At 53.0% G+C, this 18295-nt stretch overlaps 1 protein-coding gene across 1 annotated transcript in view; it reads left to right on the top strand.

Moving 5' to 3' along the window:
* Positions 1-10190: 10190 nt before the first annotated feature.
* The window catches only part of SULT4A1 (sulfotransferase family 4A member 1), a 32197-nt gene continuing 24092 nt past the window's right edge, over positions 10191-18295 (top strand). Inside the window, exon 1 of the mRNA XM_047067243.1 lies at positions 10191-10359. Coding sequence (XP_046923199.1) covers positions 10191-10359 — 169 coding nt within the window. The remainder of the gene's footprint in view (positions 10360-18295) is intronic.

Raw genomic sequence — 18295 nt, 5'->3', positions numbered from 1 at the left:
GACTCTTGTCCCTGACTGGGTGGGTGGGGTGACCCCCAGGAACCAGAGGAAGTCCCACCAGCCCCTCTGGAGCCCCTGCTCCTTGGAGCCAGCTCCCTGGGGCCCAAAGACTCCTTTTTTGGGAGAGGCCCAGCCCGTTGGTATGTCCCTGGGTCACTGTATCCAGGTCACCCTGCCCCTGTCTCATCAGAGGGAAAAAGGAAGGCAGGAGCTGAGACACCCATCTTGGTTCCGGAATTTCCGTGTCCAGGGGCTTGGGGGCAGCATGGGCTGGGAAGCAGGACTCGGGGTGTTGCTGAGCTGTTTGAAGGGCACCTTACAGGAAATGGAGAAAATGCCATATGCTCATACCGGAGATTGCAAGGCAAATGGAAATGATGGGATCCTTTCTCTGACCTCCTTTGTCCTGCACTGGCCCCAGGGTAACCCCCATGGCCTGCCTCATTCCAGGAACCTTGACCTCTGATGATATCCTACCGGGTCCATACAGCGGGAGCCCCCACAAGCAGGAGATAGGAAGGTGCGAGGAGAGAGAGGGGTTACAGTCTTCTTAGAATCCCACCTCTGTGTGTCCTGTTGGGGTGCCCAAGGGCCCCTGGCTGCCAGCACTGTGGCACTATCCCCTTGTTGCTTGAGAAGTCTCATGGCGGAGCTGTGCCTCCACACACCCCACTCCCGGGCCCCTTTCTCTCTCGGGCAGAGAGTAGAGAGTGGAGAAATGGAGGCATGAGCTAGAGGAAAAGGAAGCAAAGGAATAAATCTGAAGAAAAGAGATCACGAACCATTCATGCATCCGTTCGTTCACTCATTTGATTTATACTTAATGGGTTGTAGGCTCTGGGGTCACAGCCGCAAACGCAACTTGCATTCTGGTGTGGGTGCAGGGGCACCTGCTAAACAGCCAACAGAAGAATGTGCAAATAAGATAATCTGAGGAGCGGCAGTGCTGTGAAGAGAGGGACAAGACGGGATGGAAATGATGGCAGGTTGGGGTGGGAGTGACATCACCTCAGTGGTCCAGGAAGACGTCTCCGAGAAGATGGTGTCGGGGGTGAGGCCTCAGACCTGCGGCAAAGAGCGGGAGGGAAGAGCTTTGCCAGCGGAGGGAACGGCAAGTGCAAAGGCCCTGAGGTTGAAACGAGGTCGGTGTGTTTCAGCCACAGAAAGCAGCCAGTGTCCCTGGAGCTGCGTGAGTGACGGGGTGCGCAGGTGGAGGGTAGGCAGAGGCTGGGTCACAGAGGGCACTGTCCGTGTGATCAGGACTTTGGATTTGGGCAGTCACTGGAAGGTTGGGAGCAGGGAAGCAAATGGGTGAGGGTAGGGGGGGTGAGTGGAGCATTGGAGGGCCTGGGGTGGGGGTGGGGGTTGAAAGGGAGAGAAGAGGCCCAGAGAGTTAGGATATGTAGGAGGACCCACCTCCCCACTCATCCCCAGGATCCACTGAGGCTGGGTGGGCTTCTGTCCCCTCTTGCTGTCACTTGGGTGGGGACAGGCACAGATATTGTCCCCTGCAGCAGGAAGGGGCCTGTCCTACCTCGAGTCAAGTGATCTTTAAGCTCCACGGATTCTCTCTGCACAGAGCTGGGATGCCTTGTGTCCACTCCCAGGTGCGGGGCTTGGGATTTCTGGAGAGGGGACGACTGGCCCCCTGGGTCTCCAGGTTGAGAATCTAGAGGCTCAGGAGGCCTCTGAGAATATTCCTGCCCCCCTGTTCTCTGTCCTCCATCCAGGAGGACAAACACACCTCCCTTTATCACCCCCTCTCTCATAGGTGCTTTGGGGCTTGCCCCACGGCCATCTCTGCTCCCATAGCTTTGTTTTGTGTCTTAGATGGAGAAAGGTCCTTGGCTGCTCCCACCTTCCTCTCCATCATCCTTCTGAGCAGCATGTTGCTAGGTGTTTGTAGCTTACATGGTTGAATGTCACAATTGCTGATAATGCTCTGCTCCGAAAACTTCTTTTTGGTCTTTAGTATTTGTGGCTCACGTCACCTCTGCGCAGCTGTGTTTGCAGAGATTGTTCACGAGTGTCGCTCACAGTGCTTTACAGTTTGTCAGTGTTCCCTGATTTCTCTGCTCCCGAACTCTTAGACATTTTCTCATGCAGCTTGAAAACCTGTTTGTGGCTTTCTCCTTCGGTCCCAGCTCTGCACTCTGGGCCCACGGACCCTGCCTGCTCCCTCTGCCTGAAGACAGCCTGGCAGGGATAGAAAGGTGGTGATCTGGTCTCTCCGAGGCTGCTCTTCTCCACGATGAACAGCCTGTGCCTTACAACCCCTCCTCAGGAACATCCCCAACCCAGACTTGCTGCTCAGCAAACTACAACCACTTATCCCTAGTTTGTTCAAATCCCTCTAGGAGTATGGGGTCCAGTGCTGCCTCTGATATGGTATGACCACTACTGGACCTAAGTTGCCTTCCCTTCCCACCTCCTGGTCGCTGCCTCTATTGATGTAGCCTCAGAATGAATGAGCTGAGCCCAGGCAACTCCTGTGGACTTTACTGAGCCGCCATCCACCAGCAGTCTCGTGTTCCTCCTTGAACCTGGAGGTGGCTCGGCTGACAAAGCAGACAGCCCAGGAGCTGATCCAGGTCAGAGTTCCCTGGCTTGTTACCTAGAAAGCCTCCTGGCACAGAGCCTTGAGGTGTTACAGAGCAGAGGTGGGATCTGGGGCTCTGAACTGAGGTCGACCTGGGTCTGAGTCCCATCTCTCAACTCCGCATTTGCAACTGCGCGTTTGCGTGAGCTAGGGAAATCCTTTCACCTCTCTGAGCCTCAGGGTCCCTTTGCGTAAGATGGAGATAGTAACATGAACCCCATGAAGTATTAGCTTGAGGAAAGTAAATGTTCCTGTAGATGAACATCATATGGTAGGAATTACTGCTCAGAAAGAAGCAGCAGGAAGTGAAATCACTAACCACATCTGCTCTGTGGGAGGCACCAGGCTGGGGGGACCACTGGGGTTCCTTTGAGCCTCACATCACCCCCGGGTGGGGCATAGTCTGGACAAAACTCAGGGGAGCTTGATGGGACCCAGACCTGTGTGATACCAGAACCCTCTCTGGACCTATGCCATGGTCTCCCATCAGGTGAACTAAAGTCATGGGTCCACCACCCTCCTCTTTCTCCCAGCGTTCCAGCCAAGGACCTCTCTGGGCCTTGGAGCCTTGGCGTGGCCATGACTCCCATTGTCAAGTCACATTTCCAGGCCAGCTGCAGAACCCCCACCCCTGCCTGCTTTTCAGGGTGCCAATGTCTGTTGGGTGTGTCCTGATGCCTGAGGCAGAGCCCTGCTCCAAGGAGCTCACCTGCCCCTGTTGCTATCTCTGTGGGAGTAATAGGGAATCTAGCCCTTACAAGTGCACTCACTTTACAAAGTTTATTATCTCAATCCTCGCAGCAACCCTGGGAAGTTGGCAACATTCTCTGCATTTTATGGACGAGGAAACTGAGGTACAGAATGGTTTTATGTTCACTGGCAAGTAGTAGAGCTGGAAATGCCTAAGTCTGTGCTCCAGGAAACAGAAAGATTCCCAGACCATTAAAGCTTCATTGTGCACCTGCTCTGTGATACCAGGCAAGTTCTGTACTTGATCAATTCCTCATTTACTTGTCTTTAAAATCAGGCACTGGACTAACTTGTTTCTAAAGGCTCCAGCTCTGCTCTGAGCCCATAACATGGACAATTAATACTACTGTATTAGAAGATGATTCCAGGAGGAGATTAACCACAGAGGAATGGGTTTCTGAACTGGGTCTTCATGGAAGCCTAGAATCTGTGGTGGCAGAAAGTTATTCCAGGAGAGGATTCTGCAGGTGCAAAGGCAGGTTGGAGGAGGCCCATGGTAAATTAAACCCACAAAAAAAATCTGAGGTCCAAAGAGGTGAAGTGCCTTGTCCCAGACGCCAGTCAGTGGTGGGGTTAGCATTCAAACCCAGGTCAGGCTATAGTTCCATTCTGTCTGCACACTAGAATGCTGGGTGGAAAATACTGATGCCGAGGACTCTTCTGCAGAAATTCTGATGTAATTGATCTTGACATAGACACCTGTCTGGGCAGGAGTGTGATTGGAGCCTGTAGTGTCCTAGGCACTGGTGTCTTCAGGGACAATTCTGTGCGTGTGAACACCTGCCTGAACCAGCAATCTGTGTCTCAGAATTGCTTAATGTCAAATGTCATCTGTGGCAGGCAGGCTAGTATGTGCCAATCTGTGGCTGGGGTCATATGACGCTGGTGGGATGACCTCTGTCCCAGCCCTAAGTCCTGGCTACATTAGGTATCCCCAGGAAGCTACCTCAACTCCTCTGAGCTTTGAATCGCATCCATGAATCTGATCTTGTATACTAACCAAATATTTGGTGATGTTGAGGAATATCCATTGCTTTTCAGTTGTGTTCATATATTGGGAACATGTTCACAAGGAGTTCTTATCTTTTAGAGATCTATACTGAAATATTTATGAATGAAATAATATATGATATTTGCTTCAAAACAATCTGGATGGGGAGCTAATGAAACGGGGATCGATAACAGTTGACACTGGGTGATGAGTTCACAGAAGTTCATTATGCTATTTGCTCTAATTTTATAGATGTTTGGCATTTCCATAATAAACGAGTACTAAAGATTGGATAGTACATGCAAATAGAAAATACCCAGAATCCCAGACTGGGAGGGCAGTAGGATGTGATGAACTGTGCGCTTTCAGCACCACGGACAGCAACCAGCGGCCGCTTCCCTGCCGCCTCGGCAGCCTTGGGGATCCCAGGACAGAGAACTTTGGGATCCACCTTAGGAGGCGTCTGTTCAGGACAGAAAGCTATCCAGCCTCTTACACACCTCCAGAGATGTAGCCGTCACTACCCACTGGGTAGACCAGGCCTTGGTGGGCAGCTTTGGCTCATAAGAAACTTCTGTTTTCTGCTTCTTAAGGATACCTTTGTCCAAAATCAATCGTTTATCTCTATGTGCCTATTTCTGGGCTCCGTATCCTGTTCCATTTATCTGTATGTCTGTGCTTATGTCAATTCTATGCTGCCTTGATTTATAGCCTTAAGGTAAATAGCTTTCTAGTAAGTCTTGGAATCAGGTAGTATGAACCTCCCAACTTTGCTATTCATTTTTTTATTAAAATTTTTTTAAAAATGTTTATTTAGTTTTGAGAGACAGAGAGAGACAGAGCATGAGCAGGTGAGGGGTAGAGAGAGAAAAGGAGACACAGAACCCAAAGCAGGCCCCAGGCTCTGAGCTGTCAGCACAGAGCCCGACACGGGGCTCGAGCTCACGGACTGTGAGATCATGACCTGAGCCGAAGTCGGATGCTTAACCGACTGAGCCACACAGGCGCCCCGATCTCTGTACCTTTAAAGTCCAGAGATTTGGAGGCACCTGGGTGGCTCAGTCGGTTGACCATCTGACTTCGGCTCAGGTCATGATCTCATGGTTTGTGGGTTCGAGCCCCGCGTCAGGCTCTGTGCTGACATCTTGGAGCCTGGAGCCTGTTTCAGATTCTGTGTCTCCCTCTTTCTCTGACCCTCCCCTGTTCATGCTCTGTCTCTCTCTGTCTCAAAAATAAATAAACGGTAAAAAAAATTTTTTTAAGTGGAAGAGGGATGCAAAGGAGGAGTCAGTCAGTGTCAGGGTGATATAATGTCAGAAAGACCAGACCCACCATTGCTGGTTTTGAAGATGGAACAAAGGGGCCACAAGCCAAGGAGTTTGGGCGGCCTCTAGAGGCCAGAAAAGGCAAGACAGTGAATCTAACCCCAGAGTCTCCAGAAAGAAGTGTAGCTGTGTGGACTCCTTGATTTATCATAGCGACACCCTCATTAGACTTCTGGCCTAATGGACCTATCAGATAATAAACTTTAAGTCACTGAGTTTGTGGCAATTTGTTACAGCAGTCATAGAAAACTAATGAAACAACGAACGCATACCATCACCTACGCTCTCTAACTGTGGCATTTGCCACATATTCTCTCACTGTATATATGCACATGCACTCACATTGGTGTTAAGTGTGGCCGTTCTTTAGAACCGTTTGACGATGAGTTGTGGACATCATGATTCCACACCCCCCAAATCCTTAAGTATCTACCTTGTAAGAAAAAAACGCATTGTTGACACAACCACGGTACGGTTTTAAAATTCATGAAATTTAAAATTAGTACGATATTACCAGCTAACGTACAGCCCATATTCATATGTTGCAAATTGTCCTAATGATGTCCTTTATGGCTTTTTTTTCTCCCATGATCCAGTATCCCATCTGGAGTCACAAGTCACATTTAGTTGTCAAATATATGTGGTCTTCTTTAATCTAGAACATTCCTTTCAGCTTTTTGTTTGTCTTTCGTGACACAGACATGTTTGAAGTGTACAGGTCTGTGGTTTTATAGACTGTCCCTTGGCTTAGGTTTTGTGTTCTCTCCCTATCATTGGATTCAGGATATGAATGTTTGGTAGAAAAACCACACAAGTATTTCTACGTCCTTCTCAGTACATCCCATCAGGAGCTACAAGGCATCAGTTTGTCTGATATTAACGATGTTTGTTTTGATCACTTGGTTCAGACGATGTCTGCCAGATTTCTCCACTATTAAATTACCTTTTTCCCTTAGTAATTGACAAGTAATCTGTGGGTAGATGCACTGAGATTGGAAAAATACCATCTTCCTCAACAAATCTTCACCCAATGATGGTTTTAGCTTCAAACGATAGACTTATCTGACTAATTGTTACTGTAATGGCTGAAAAATGGTGATTTTATAACTCCATCTTTCCTTTAATATTTATTGGTTGCCATTTTATTGGAAAGAACAGTTTTCTCTTCTCTAATTAATTAATTATTTCTTAGTTTCAGTGTGGAATCATGGGTTCTTTTTTTTCTATCATTCCTTTCCTAATTCATTTTAAAATATGCTCATTTAAAATATTTCGGTTTAGGATAAATGCATATGTACATAGCCATAGTAAATTGTTATCTAGGTATAACGTACATACACAAATCTCCAGTGTATACCTTGATAATTTTTTTTGCATATACATCTACATAGGGCATAATTTGCAGGTCCCAGTACAAGATTAAAATGTAGGGACCTTTGTTCAAAAAGAGAAAAAGTGCCACTAAAGTTACTAAAATATAAAGCTTTCCCCTTCTGCAATCTCTCTCTCAACCTGCCATGATGTTTTTAATTTTCCATTTATTGTCACTTTCTCCAGCACTGGGATGCTTGTAAGGTACCTGCAGATACTCGCAGGAGCCTAGGGACCCACCCCCATGCTCCGAGAGCTGCCTACTTCCTCCTTTCAGCTGTGAGATCAAACACATCATGCCCTGACTGGGAGCACGGAACTCAAGCCAGGCATTGCCCCTTCCTACGGGTCTGCCCACCCCAAGGGTATGGCAACCTCCACACCAGAGGAATGGGTACGTGAATTGATGGTGGGAGAGAGGCTTACCTTTTTTTTTTTTTTTTAATTTTTAAATGTTTATTTTTGAGAGAGAGAGAGAGCGAGCATGAGCGGGGAAGGGGCAGAGAGAGAGAGAGAGGGAGACACAGCATCCAAAGCAGGCTCCAGGCTCTGAGCTGCCAGCACAGAGTCCAATGCGGGGCTCAAACTCACGAGCCGCAAGGTCATGATCTGAGCTGAAGTTGGACGCTCAACCAACTGAGCCACCCAGGTGCCCCAGGAGAGGCTCACCTTTGTGATTCATCCACCAAATGTGCTGTGGTGCTGCCAGTCTAGGACAGAAATGACAAGGATGCCCCAGCATCAGAGCAAACCCTCTTTCCGCTGATGCCCTGGTCCCATGGTCATGGGGCAGGGGCAAGAAGAGAGGTTGGGCCGAGTTAGAGCGCCACAGGACAGGAGTGGATAGTAAAGAACTTGTTCTGGGAAGGTGGCAGGAGGTGGGACTACTCATGAGCTGAAGCTCCAAGCCCTCGACACATGCTCCATTGCCCCCATCAGACTTCATTTATAAAGCAAAGTTCGAAGACAAAATTATTAAGAATTTCAAGATAGTGACCACAGACTATGAAACCCCAAGGGCAGGGCCATTCTGGATACGACTCCGCGGGCTGCATGACCATGAAGCAGGCCCTGCATATACATGTACATGTGTAAACCATATTCACACGTGTCTATATCATCATGTACCATCACCGAGAGCGAGGTATAATGTTTCCAACACTCTGGAAGGTACTCTTGTGTCTATTCCCAGGCAACCCCCTCCCTCTGCGCCAAATTAAGCACTTCTCTGACCTCCATCACCATAGATGAGTTTTGTTTGTCCTTGGATGGTGTAGGAATGGAATCATACAACATATCGCCTTTTCTGTTTGGCTTACTTTGTTTATCATTTTGATTGTGAAATTCACCTCTGTTGTTGCACATACCAGTAACTTTTTTTTATCGCCGTGTAGTTGTTTCATTGTATGAGTATATCACAGTCTACCTCTGATGGGCATTTGAGCGTTTCCTATTTTTGTCTGTTATACACAAAGTTTTCCTGATTTGGCCTTCCAAGCTAGCCCCGTGTCCTTTGGACCTAGCCCATCATTTTTCATACTTTATTTTTTTGCCCAACAAGAGTTTTAGGCTCATTTTGTACTTTTTTTTTTTTCTTGCCCAGCCCTGGAATTGGCCTTTTCCCCAAGAAAGCCTGGTTCCTTTTGCTTGGGAGGTATTGAGAAACCAATATATGGGCTCTGGGTGTGCCTAGTTATTACTGAAAGACCTGAAGGTCTTTTCAGCAAAGGTGAGAAATAGGTATTTTTAAAAATCATAAATTCATGTCAGTGCTTCAAATTCCAATCCAAGACCATCTCCCTTGCCTTCTCCCATAGTGAGAGCCCTCATCTGAAACATGAGGGCATTCATTCATTCGCTCATTTCCTACAGCCTTTGGTCAGCCGTCTGTGCCATTACCTAATTGTTCTTAATGTCTTGGGGACTTGGATAGTCTTTTGTTTTGGTAAAGACAACCACAAGACTTCGGACTCAGGGTTACTTGCTCTTTCCTCTCTCTGACCACACGGCCCATGCCTCCCTGCTCATGTGTGTATGTCCCTTGCCGGACTCGGAAGTGTCTCGTTCCACAGCAAGGAGAGAGAGCAAGTAGGTCCTGTCCACTTGCTTTACTCAGGATTCTTGCTGGTGCAGTTATCTCTGTCCATCCTCCCAGTTATAGAACCTAGGGATAGAGACTGTCATTCCCTTTTCACGGTCAAGGACATTGAGACTCAGAGAATTAGACCAGAGCCCCCCCGCCGTTTTCATCTTTGCGTTCCCCAACCCCAGGCATGTGGTAGGTGCTTAATACGTGTCTGTTGAGTGAACGACCGAATGTGGGGTCATGCTAACACCTCTTTAGAATTCGGTTGTTCTCAAATCGTAGTCGGAACAAGAAGTACCTTATCAAGTGCAGATTTCGGTGGCGCCATCCCGAGAGACTCTGTCTCTTGAGGTCTGGGGTTGGCCCTGGCATCTGAATCAACACTCCCCCCCACCCCCACCCCCACCCCCGCCTTCCGCCCGCATATGCTTCATAGCACCTGTCACCACCTGCCATGATCTTGGTTACTGACAAATATCAGCCCCCAGAGGGCCGGGCTTTTGCCTAGAGTATCTCGGGAACCCAGCCCAGGGCCTGGTACCTATCAGATGGTCCCCTCAGTATTTGTTGATGACTCTGTAAGGTCACTTCTAGCTGGAGTGTTTCTGAGTCTGTGTCGAGCGCTTGTTGGATGACGGCGCCAGCGGGAGGATGAATGAACGCGCGCTGGAGGGGACGCGGACTGCCTGCGGCTTGGAGGTGGGCAGGGGTCTGGCCCGTCCGGGGCGAACGCAGGCCGGCCCCGCGGCCCTACGACGTCACGTCGGCGGAGGGCGGCCGGAGCACGGCGGGCGGGGCCGTGACGTCAGACCGCGGAGCGCAGCCTCCGGGCCGGCTGGGGCGCGGCGCCGCCGTGACGTCACGCCCGCGGAGCCCCTTTGCCGGCGGCGGGCGGGGCGGGGCGCGGCGCGGGCCGGGCGGCGCCGTGACGTCACGCCTGCGGAGCGCGGCGCGGCGGCCGGGGCGGCGGGCGCGGGCGCGTGCGGGGCGCGGGCGCGGGCGCGGGCGCGGGGCGGGCCGGGAGCGGGCGGCGCGGCTGCGGGGCCGGGCGGCGGCGGCGGCGGCGGCATGGCGGAGAGCGAGGCCGAGACCCCCAGCACCCCGGGCGAGTTCGAGAGCAAGTACTTCGAGTTCCACGGCGTGCGGCTGCCGCCCTTCTGCCGCGGGAAGATGGAGGAGATCGCCAACTTCCCGGTGCGGCCCAGCGACGTGTGGATCGTCACCTACCCCAAGTCCGGTGAGCCCCGCGCAGACCCCGCCCGCCCGGCTCTGCGGCGCAACCCGCGCCGTGGGGGGGTGGGGGGGTGGGGAGAGGGGGCGCCCCGTTGGGGGCGGGGAGGGCGGGGGCCGGAGCACTACAGGGCGGGGTGGGTGGGGGGGTCGGCCGGCGTTTGGGGAAACCGAGGCCGGAGACCTTCGGAGGTGGGCCCGGGTGTCCACGGCTGGACAGCGTCCGCTGGGGATAGAGCCCGTTCGGTCGGAGCTGAAAGGAGGACAGGCCCAGGGCCGCCACCCCTCCAAGCTTCCCCCGCCTGTTACCCAGCCTACCCAGCCGGCTGTGTGACCTTGGGCAGTCACTTAACCTCTCTGTTCTGGGGCCCTGTTCAGCCTTTGATGAGTGCAAAGTCCTGGTGGTTATTTGGGGAGGGGGGATGAAACGGATGTAAGGGCGTCCCTCATTTCCTGCGTGGGCACTGGGTGGGGGATGGGACCAGCCATGCTCAGAGTGCATGCCCGGCTTTCCCTTGTTTTAGGGCCGCCTCCATCACCCAGGAATCATCAGGCAGGACCCAGGGCATCATATTTCCTAGCATTAACTAATCTCGTATTCACGGAAGGTAGAGACGGTCATTTTCACTTTACGGTCTAGGCAGTGAAGCTCAGAGAGGGGCAGTGGCTTGCCCAAGGTCACACAGCTGGTAAGTGGCCCAGCAGGGATTTAAAGCCAGGCTCGTCTGCCCAGGACTTGATGTTAACAGATTATCACGTAGTGTCTCTCCTGAGGTCTGTAGGGAAAAGAGGCAGTTTTCCCGTTCTTTGAACATACCAAGGGTTCCCCTTATCGCCACTGTATTGGAGAGGGAGGGAGACACCTGGATCCAGACCGTGCAGTGTGTCTGTAGCCTGGTGTAGAAGGTGGCCAGCCTGGAGGTCATGTCGGATCAGCAGCGGTACAGCTTGCTGAAAGACCTGTATGCCTGGCTCTCGTAGCTGTGCAGGGTCCCAGCCACCTGAGAGGTAGGCCTGATCCTCTGAGGAAGGTTGGGGAAGGGGCTGTCCGTGGAGGGGGTGGGGAGTCTTGTTGGTTGGGGGGAGCTTGAAGAAGTCTGGAGGTGCTGCCAGGCTGTCCTTGGGAAGGGGGAAAGGAAGGAGACACACACACTGTGCTTGCCATGGCCAAGGGCTTTCCTTCTGCTGCAGCCCCACGGCCCCGTGGGTATGGGGGCTCAGCATTTTTCAGATTGTAGCGCCATCGATACCGTATGGCTGGAAGTCCCCCGGCCGGATGTGGGGCTGTACTTTGGACCCCCACCTTAAAAGTGGGAGCAATAGAGACTAAAAAATCATCTCATGTCGGTTTAGGACAGGGTTTGCCTCGAAATGAATTGTGAAAAACTTGGTTTGGGGAGCGCGTTATGATTTTTGAATTGCAGATGAGAGTTTGTGGTCTTGTGTTCTTTCCTCCATTTTATGAAGTTAAGAAGCTGGTGTGGGAGGAGGCACAGATCAGGAGGCCCACTTGGAAAGCTGTGCCCTTGGAGCTTGTGGGGGACGCTTTAGAGGGACCCTGCATCGGGGGTCTGGTGGGTTCCTGCGGGGACCTTTCCAGGCACCTTGATGGGGAATGAAGTGTTAGTTTAAGGTAGTTTTCTAGATAATCCAGACTCAAATCTTGTTTGAACTTGCATCGTTCAAAGACAGATGGAAGCACATCGTGGATTTTTTAATAAGGAGAATAAACATAGGGCTCTTTCCCTTGGTGACAGAAAACCCAGTGGTGGCCTTGAGACCCTTATGCCTTGTGTGAGGCCCCTTCACACAGAACCCGAGAGAGCCACCTCTTTAAAACTTAAAAAAAAAAGAAAAAATTCCAGCAGTCCTTATGGCCTCTCCAGGCTCTCACCCGTGCCTCCGAAGGCTTTCGCTCCCCCCACCCCGCCGTTCGTGAAGTTTGTTACATGAAATGATCAAGGGGGTGGGAAAACTGGTCCCCAAAGGGTGCCATGAAGATTCCCTGTCAACCAGAGGAAAGGGCTCTGGAAGTCATTGCCAGTGGCCTCTGGTAACAGAAAGATCTGGTTCTAGCAAGGCACTACCCTTGGGCACGTCGGAGCCTTGGTTTCCTCTGCCATGGAATCTGCAGCTCAAACTGGGCAATTGCGGGGTGGCCCTGGCCCTGGGGTCTTGGAGGCCATTATCTTGAGCACAGGCCAGTTGCGGCTTAGGTTGCACCTGGAATGCTTTAGGAATAGGTGAGCGGCCACTTATCCAGTCCCACATGTCAGGTGCTCACCCCTTGGAGCTGTGGTTTCCGCAGGGGTGGGGGAGACCACCTTACCATCTTGATGGGCGGCTGTGAGGAAGAGGGGGATGATGCGTGAGCACCCCTCCCCGAGCCAGATGCCCGGTAAGCGCGAGGAAGGGTCGTGCTGTTGATGCGGGCCTTCACTCCCCGGCACCTGCTGTGCCCAGGCGCTTTTCTAGGTGCTGGGATCAGGTGCTGGGGCTGCCGAGAGCAATCCCATCTGCTGCCTGCCCTCCGTGAGCACACTGTCTGCTGGGGGACAGGTAGCTACAGGGTGGCCGGTGCCAGGCTTGGGCAAGAAGCCAGAACTAGCAGAGGCCCCTGAGAGAAACCACAGGGCCACTTGGGTTTCCAGAGCCCACGTCTGGGAGATCGTGGTGAACTTGCAATTGGTCAGAGCTGGAAGGGCTTGTAGAGTCCTTGTCCCCTCCCCTCCCCCACACTGATGCAGAACAGGGGTTCACGGGGCCGGGGGTTTCTGGTGGGAATTAATCCTGGCTTTTCCCTCTGCGCTCCACCATGCTCTGGGAGTGGTTTCTGTGTTTCTGACATTTTAGCTCAGGTGGCAGGGTAGGACTGTGCTGCCCGGTTCAGTAGCCTGGAGCCACATGCGGCCTTTTGGATTCGATGAATCGAAAGGGCATAAAAGTAGAAACTCGGTTCCTCAGAAGCACTCGTCATGTCTCGGGTGCTCAGTAGCCACAGGTAGCTTGTGGCTGTCATACTGGTCTGCACGGGGGTCAGAAACTGCCATCGTGGCCGGAAGCTCTCTGGGATGGCCCCAGTTCATCCGTGACCCAGGTACGGGGAGCCCACTGTGCCTTCTGCAGAGGACTGTTCTCTTTATCTCCGTCCTCGTTTATAGTCCTTCATTTTTGCCACCTCTTCGATGCCAAGTGTTAAATTCGATTGTCTGCGGAAGCGTCTCGTGACCGTGCGAGCCGGTCCCTGAAGTCACGAAGCATCAGCTCTGGGAGAGGCTCCTCGGCTGAAGCCCATGAAAAATGAGGGGATTGGGCCTGATGGATTCAGTTGAGTCTTAAATCTTAAGACAGCTGGGGAGGCCGTGGGGAGATCCTAGGTCCCAGGCCAGGCGGATGACTCTTCTTTGTATACGCATGCCACCAGGCCTAGGAGAGGCCGACTGGGGAGTGTTGTGAATGTGGGGACGCTCTTCTCAAGGAGCTGGCGGTGACATTGGGAAGCCAGGCTCCTGATGCTGAAAGCTGACTGACTGGACAGGGTGGTGGTTCTCAAGGTCAGGTCAGGGGCCCAGGAAGGAGGATCACTGGAGGACTGCATGGAGGGGGTGGCCGTATTGTGAAGCTGGGTGGGATTACCGACTACAGCTACAGTCCCCCTGTCTGCCTCTTTTGAGCCTGCGAACAGTCTTGTGTTCTTGGGATTGTTGCCTTTTTGTAGATGGATACAGGTCCGGAGAGGGGAAAGGAGGGGAGAGGGTGGAACCGGCATCTGAGCGTTTGGACACCGGAGCTGACCAAGCCCCGGAAGAGTTGGGGAGAGGTCACGGGGGTGGGAACTCGCATTTGGCCAGCACCTGTTCCGTGCCAGGTGCGTCCCGGGTGTTCACATGCGGCATCTCATTTGCTTTTCCCACAGCCTGGGGGGGGGGGGGGCGTTGAGCGCCTTGTGCGTGCACCAGGAAGCGGGCTACGAGATGCTGAGGGAACCGCCCCCCCCGCCTGGAGCTCACGTTTGTCCCGAGACCAGCGTGCACCCGTGTCCCTTTCAGTGACACCACACGGCGGCTAGTTACCCACCTTCTGGGGGAGAGGGCAGAGGGTTGAAGAGCATAACAGGAGGTTTCGTTCCGAGGCGGCTGTGCTGCTTCTCCTTCCTTTCCCCCCTTCTCTTTTCTGCTCCTCTCCCTGCTCCTTCCCTTCGCTCTCACTCCGGCTACCTGCACACAGTCAGGAGGGCTTGGGATCAGGGAAGAGGGCGGCACGTCCAGGTTCCTGGCTTGGCGAAGGGAACCTCTCCCCTCATCGCCGCTTGGGCTTGGAAGAGAAAGCCTGGAGAACCGCTCTCAGGGTTCTGGAGAGAGAAAGGAGGCGGGGCCTCTGGGAGGAGCATCTTTCTGACCCCAGTGGAACAGGAAGAGACTCCCAGGGCCCTCTCTGAGCTCCAGGGTCTCACCCTGATGCCTCATGTCTCATTCGTCCTCGACAGGGACGACTTCTCCTGCCTCTCCTCTCACACGCACTTCATTACTGGTGTCCGCTCGTTTGTCCCCTGGCTGCCCCGCTGGTGGGGAATGGGCTCCTGGGGCCTGGGGATTTCAGCACTCTACTGCTGAGAGTGTAACGGAGCTGTCACAGAGGACTGCAGCCAGTGAGCGCTCACATCTGTCCACCCCTCTCTGCCCCGGCCGCATTCTCGGGAGTTCTTCCTCTCGCACCTGGAGTCTTTTCCCTTCCCTCCCCGCCTAGTTTACCTTTTACTCTGCAGCTAAAGTGACCTCTTAGAAACAACTCTGACCTGGGTCTCTCCCTCATTAGACCCCTTCACTGGACCTTCTTTGCCCTCCGGCAACATTAAACTCCGTAGTCTGTCCTCCTGTGATCTGGATTCACCTGTTCTGTGTCCTTACTTGTCAGCCACATGGAACTGTCGGGACCCGTCGGCTCTTTCCCTCTTGGCTTCGCCCCCTCTCTCTGGCGTACTCTTCCCCTCCCACCTCCCCCGTTCCCTTCCCTCTGATTACCTGATGAGGACTTCTCATCTTCAAGATGCCACTCATCCGCTAAGTGTGGGACTAAACATCGTTCCTGGGTCCCCCTCCTTGTATCGTTCGGCACACCAGATGTGTCACCCCATTGTCCCATGGTTTCCATAGTTTCTGACGAACGGTCAGTTATAATTCTCTGTTCCTTTGTGGAATGGGTCTTTTTTTTCCCTGAGTGCCTTCAAGATTTTCTCTTTATGGTTGATTTTCAGCACTTGGAATATGATGCGTCCAGGCATATGATTTTTGGCGTGGTGGAAGTGGATACTGATCCCGCTTGGGGTTCCCTGGGCTTCTCCGATCTGTGGTTCGTTGCCCTTCGTTATTTTGGAAGAATTCTCTGCTGTTGTCTCGTCAGAGATCTCTTCTGTGCCATTCTCTGTCTCTCTGCTTCTGAGATTCCAGTTACACATGTGCCAGATTGATAATTGTCTTACTACTCTTGGATGTCGCGTTTATTAACTCTCTGCGTGTTTCAGCTTGGGAAATTTCTGTTTCCTTCTGAAATTTCTTTCCGAAATTTCCTTCAGGTTAACTGATTTTTTCTTCTGCTGTGTCAGATCCACAAAGTCAGGTCTGTGAGCCATTCGGAAGCATCGTACATTTCTGTTTCTGTGTTTTTGTTTTTCCTCCAGCGTTTCCACTTCTGGTTTCCATCTCACTGCCAAAATATCCTGTCTGTTCAAGCATGCTGTCCATGTTCTCCATGAAGTCCTTTAACATATTAATCAGACTTACTTTAGAATCTCTGAGTCTGACTCTACTGATTATTTGGTCTCTTGACATGAGATGATTCTTTTTCCTTGCCTTTTTTAACGAGTAGTACTTTTTCAGTTGAATGCTGGACATAGCGTACTGACTTTGAAGATGAAGGTCGTTTGTGTTTATGCTTGGAAACAGGCCTGCCTTTTTCTGCCAGGCCATTAGTGTTGGAGGGGAGTTGGTCTGGTGTGAGTTGGGCCGTGTTTGGGCTCTGTTGTTGCTCTGGTCACTTGAGTGACCCCTGGTTTTAATTCCTGTAGCATCGCCTTGTGCTTAGCATGGGGGCTGAGTTTCCAAAGGACCTTTCCTCACCGTTCCTGGCCCACTTTCACCTTTGGGTCGGAGCCTTGGAAGGGTCTCTCCACACATCCTTGTCCCTCCTCCGGGGGTAGAATGGTTACTTGTGGCTCTGATTCACTGGCTTAGAGAGGAAAGGTTTCCATGGGGAGGCCCTCTGTTGTCTGGCCCAGCTGCACCTTAGAGCTTCTGCCTCAGGCATCTCTGAGCTCCTGGGTTTCGGTGGGGCTCTCCCAGTGATCCTGCACCCCCCGACCCCCCACCCCAGTGGCGGCCAATTCTGCCTTGATGGTGGATCTTGTACAGGAAAATCTTACAGCTCTCTTCCAGCATTTAGGGGTCTCTGATAGAGCCCAGGAATGGTATCTGCCCCTCCCCAAGGCCAGCTTTCACCCATTCTAAAGCCATATTGGTTCTTCACCAGGGCCCTTGGGACAGCAGGGTTTGCTCTTCTGCCCCCCGTGTCTGAAAGCATTTTTCCCTAGAGGGAAAAGGATCCTGGCAGGGTTTTCCCTTTGTCTGCAGCCCCAGCACTGGGGAAGTGTCTCTAGGCTGCCATCCCGTCTCTCTTATGTGCACCTGCGTAGGTCTGCAGAGGTGAGTCCGTTTGGTGCCAGCCCTCTCCTGTGTCTGGCTCCCCAAGCCCATGACGCACCACAATTCGTGAAAGTTTTACCTAAATTCTTCTTTCCCACTTGCGTGGCGCCTTGCTTCTCTTCTGACTCTCTGGAGGGCCTGTCTTTCTGGGGTTTCAGCTCCGGCGGCCTTGGACTCAGCTGGGGGTCTCGTTCACACAGCCTTTCCTTGTCAGTGTGGGAGCCACACTTTTTCCAGCTCCCTGCACCCTGGGGGAGGTGGCCCTGCTTCCCGGTACCTTGAAAGTCGGGTGAGGCAGTGGGCCTGCCTACAGCTTCCGGATTGTCAGACAGTGTGCAGTACAGCACGGTCCTCTGCTGTCAGCAGGGAGCGAGGGGACCCAGCATGGGCTTCCGCAGCGCGTTAAGGCAAGCAGAGGGGCCGGGCCATTGGGAGGTGGAAGTTTCCCTACGGACTGGAGTTTTCCGGAAGCTGAAGTCATTTCCGCTAGAAAGCCAGAGACCCCAGCTTGGGCGTTGTGTGTGTTCCGTGGCTCACCGGTAGCTCTTGTGAGGCCCAGCTCAGCCTGGAATGAGCCAGGTTCCCCGTGAGCGGCCAGGCAGCAGACTGGGTGGTGGCCGTGTCTGTCTTTCTTAAGCCCCGAGCAGACCAGGAGGTGCGAGCACGCCCCACGTCTGTGGCGTTGCCGTCCTCACTGCTTCGCTGGGCAGGGCCCCTCTTGCAGGTGAGGAACCGTGGCCCGAGGAGAAGCTGGCCCGGGTGCTGGCAGCAGTGGGCGTGGCTCTGGCCGGGTCAGCCCCCGGGGGCGCGTGTTGGGTAGGTTAACCTCCTCCACCACCATGGTCAGCCCCACGGTCACCACCGCTGACGCCTTTGGTAGCCAGGCGATGGCATTTAACCCGCATGGTGATCTTCGCCTTCCAGGTGGGGAGACAGACCAAGAGGGGCTCATTCTGGCTCAGCATCGAGTGTTAGGAAGCGGCCGAGCCGGGATTTCAGACACGGCCTCTGGAAGCCAGTGCCCGTGTGGCCTTGCCTTTGGCCGGTTTGTCTCTCCCGTGGGAGGGGGTGAGGCCAGCACGTGAGCGGGTGTATCTGGGCCCTGGAGAGCCCGAAGCAAGGGCTGGAGTGGAGGGGTGGGGCGAGGTGGTCACAGGAGGGGAGGGGAGGAGGTACTCTGAGGCCTGGTACTCTTGCGGGTGCTGGGGCTCTGCCTGCCGGGAGCTCCAGAGACGCTGTGGGTAG

This window comes from Lynx rufus, unplaced genomic scaffold, assembly GCF_022079265.1.
Source record: "Lynx rufus isolate CCGP_SWC_20201006 ecotype Redwood Valley unplaced genomic scaffold, mLynRuf1.p SCAF_7, whole genome shotgun sequence".
NCBI classification, from domain to species: domain Eukaryota; kingdom Metazoa; phylum Chordata; class Mammalia; order Carnivora; family Felidae; genus Lynx; species Lynx rufus.
This window is presented reverse-complemented; position numbering and strand designations above follow the sequence as displayed.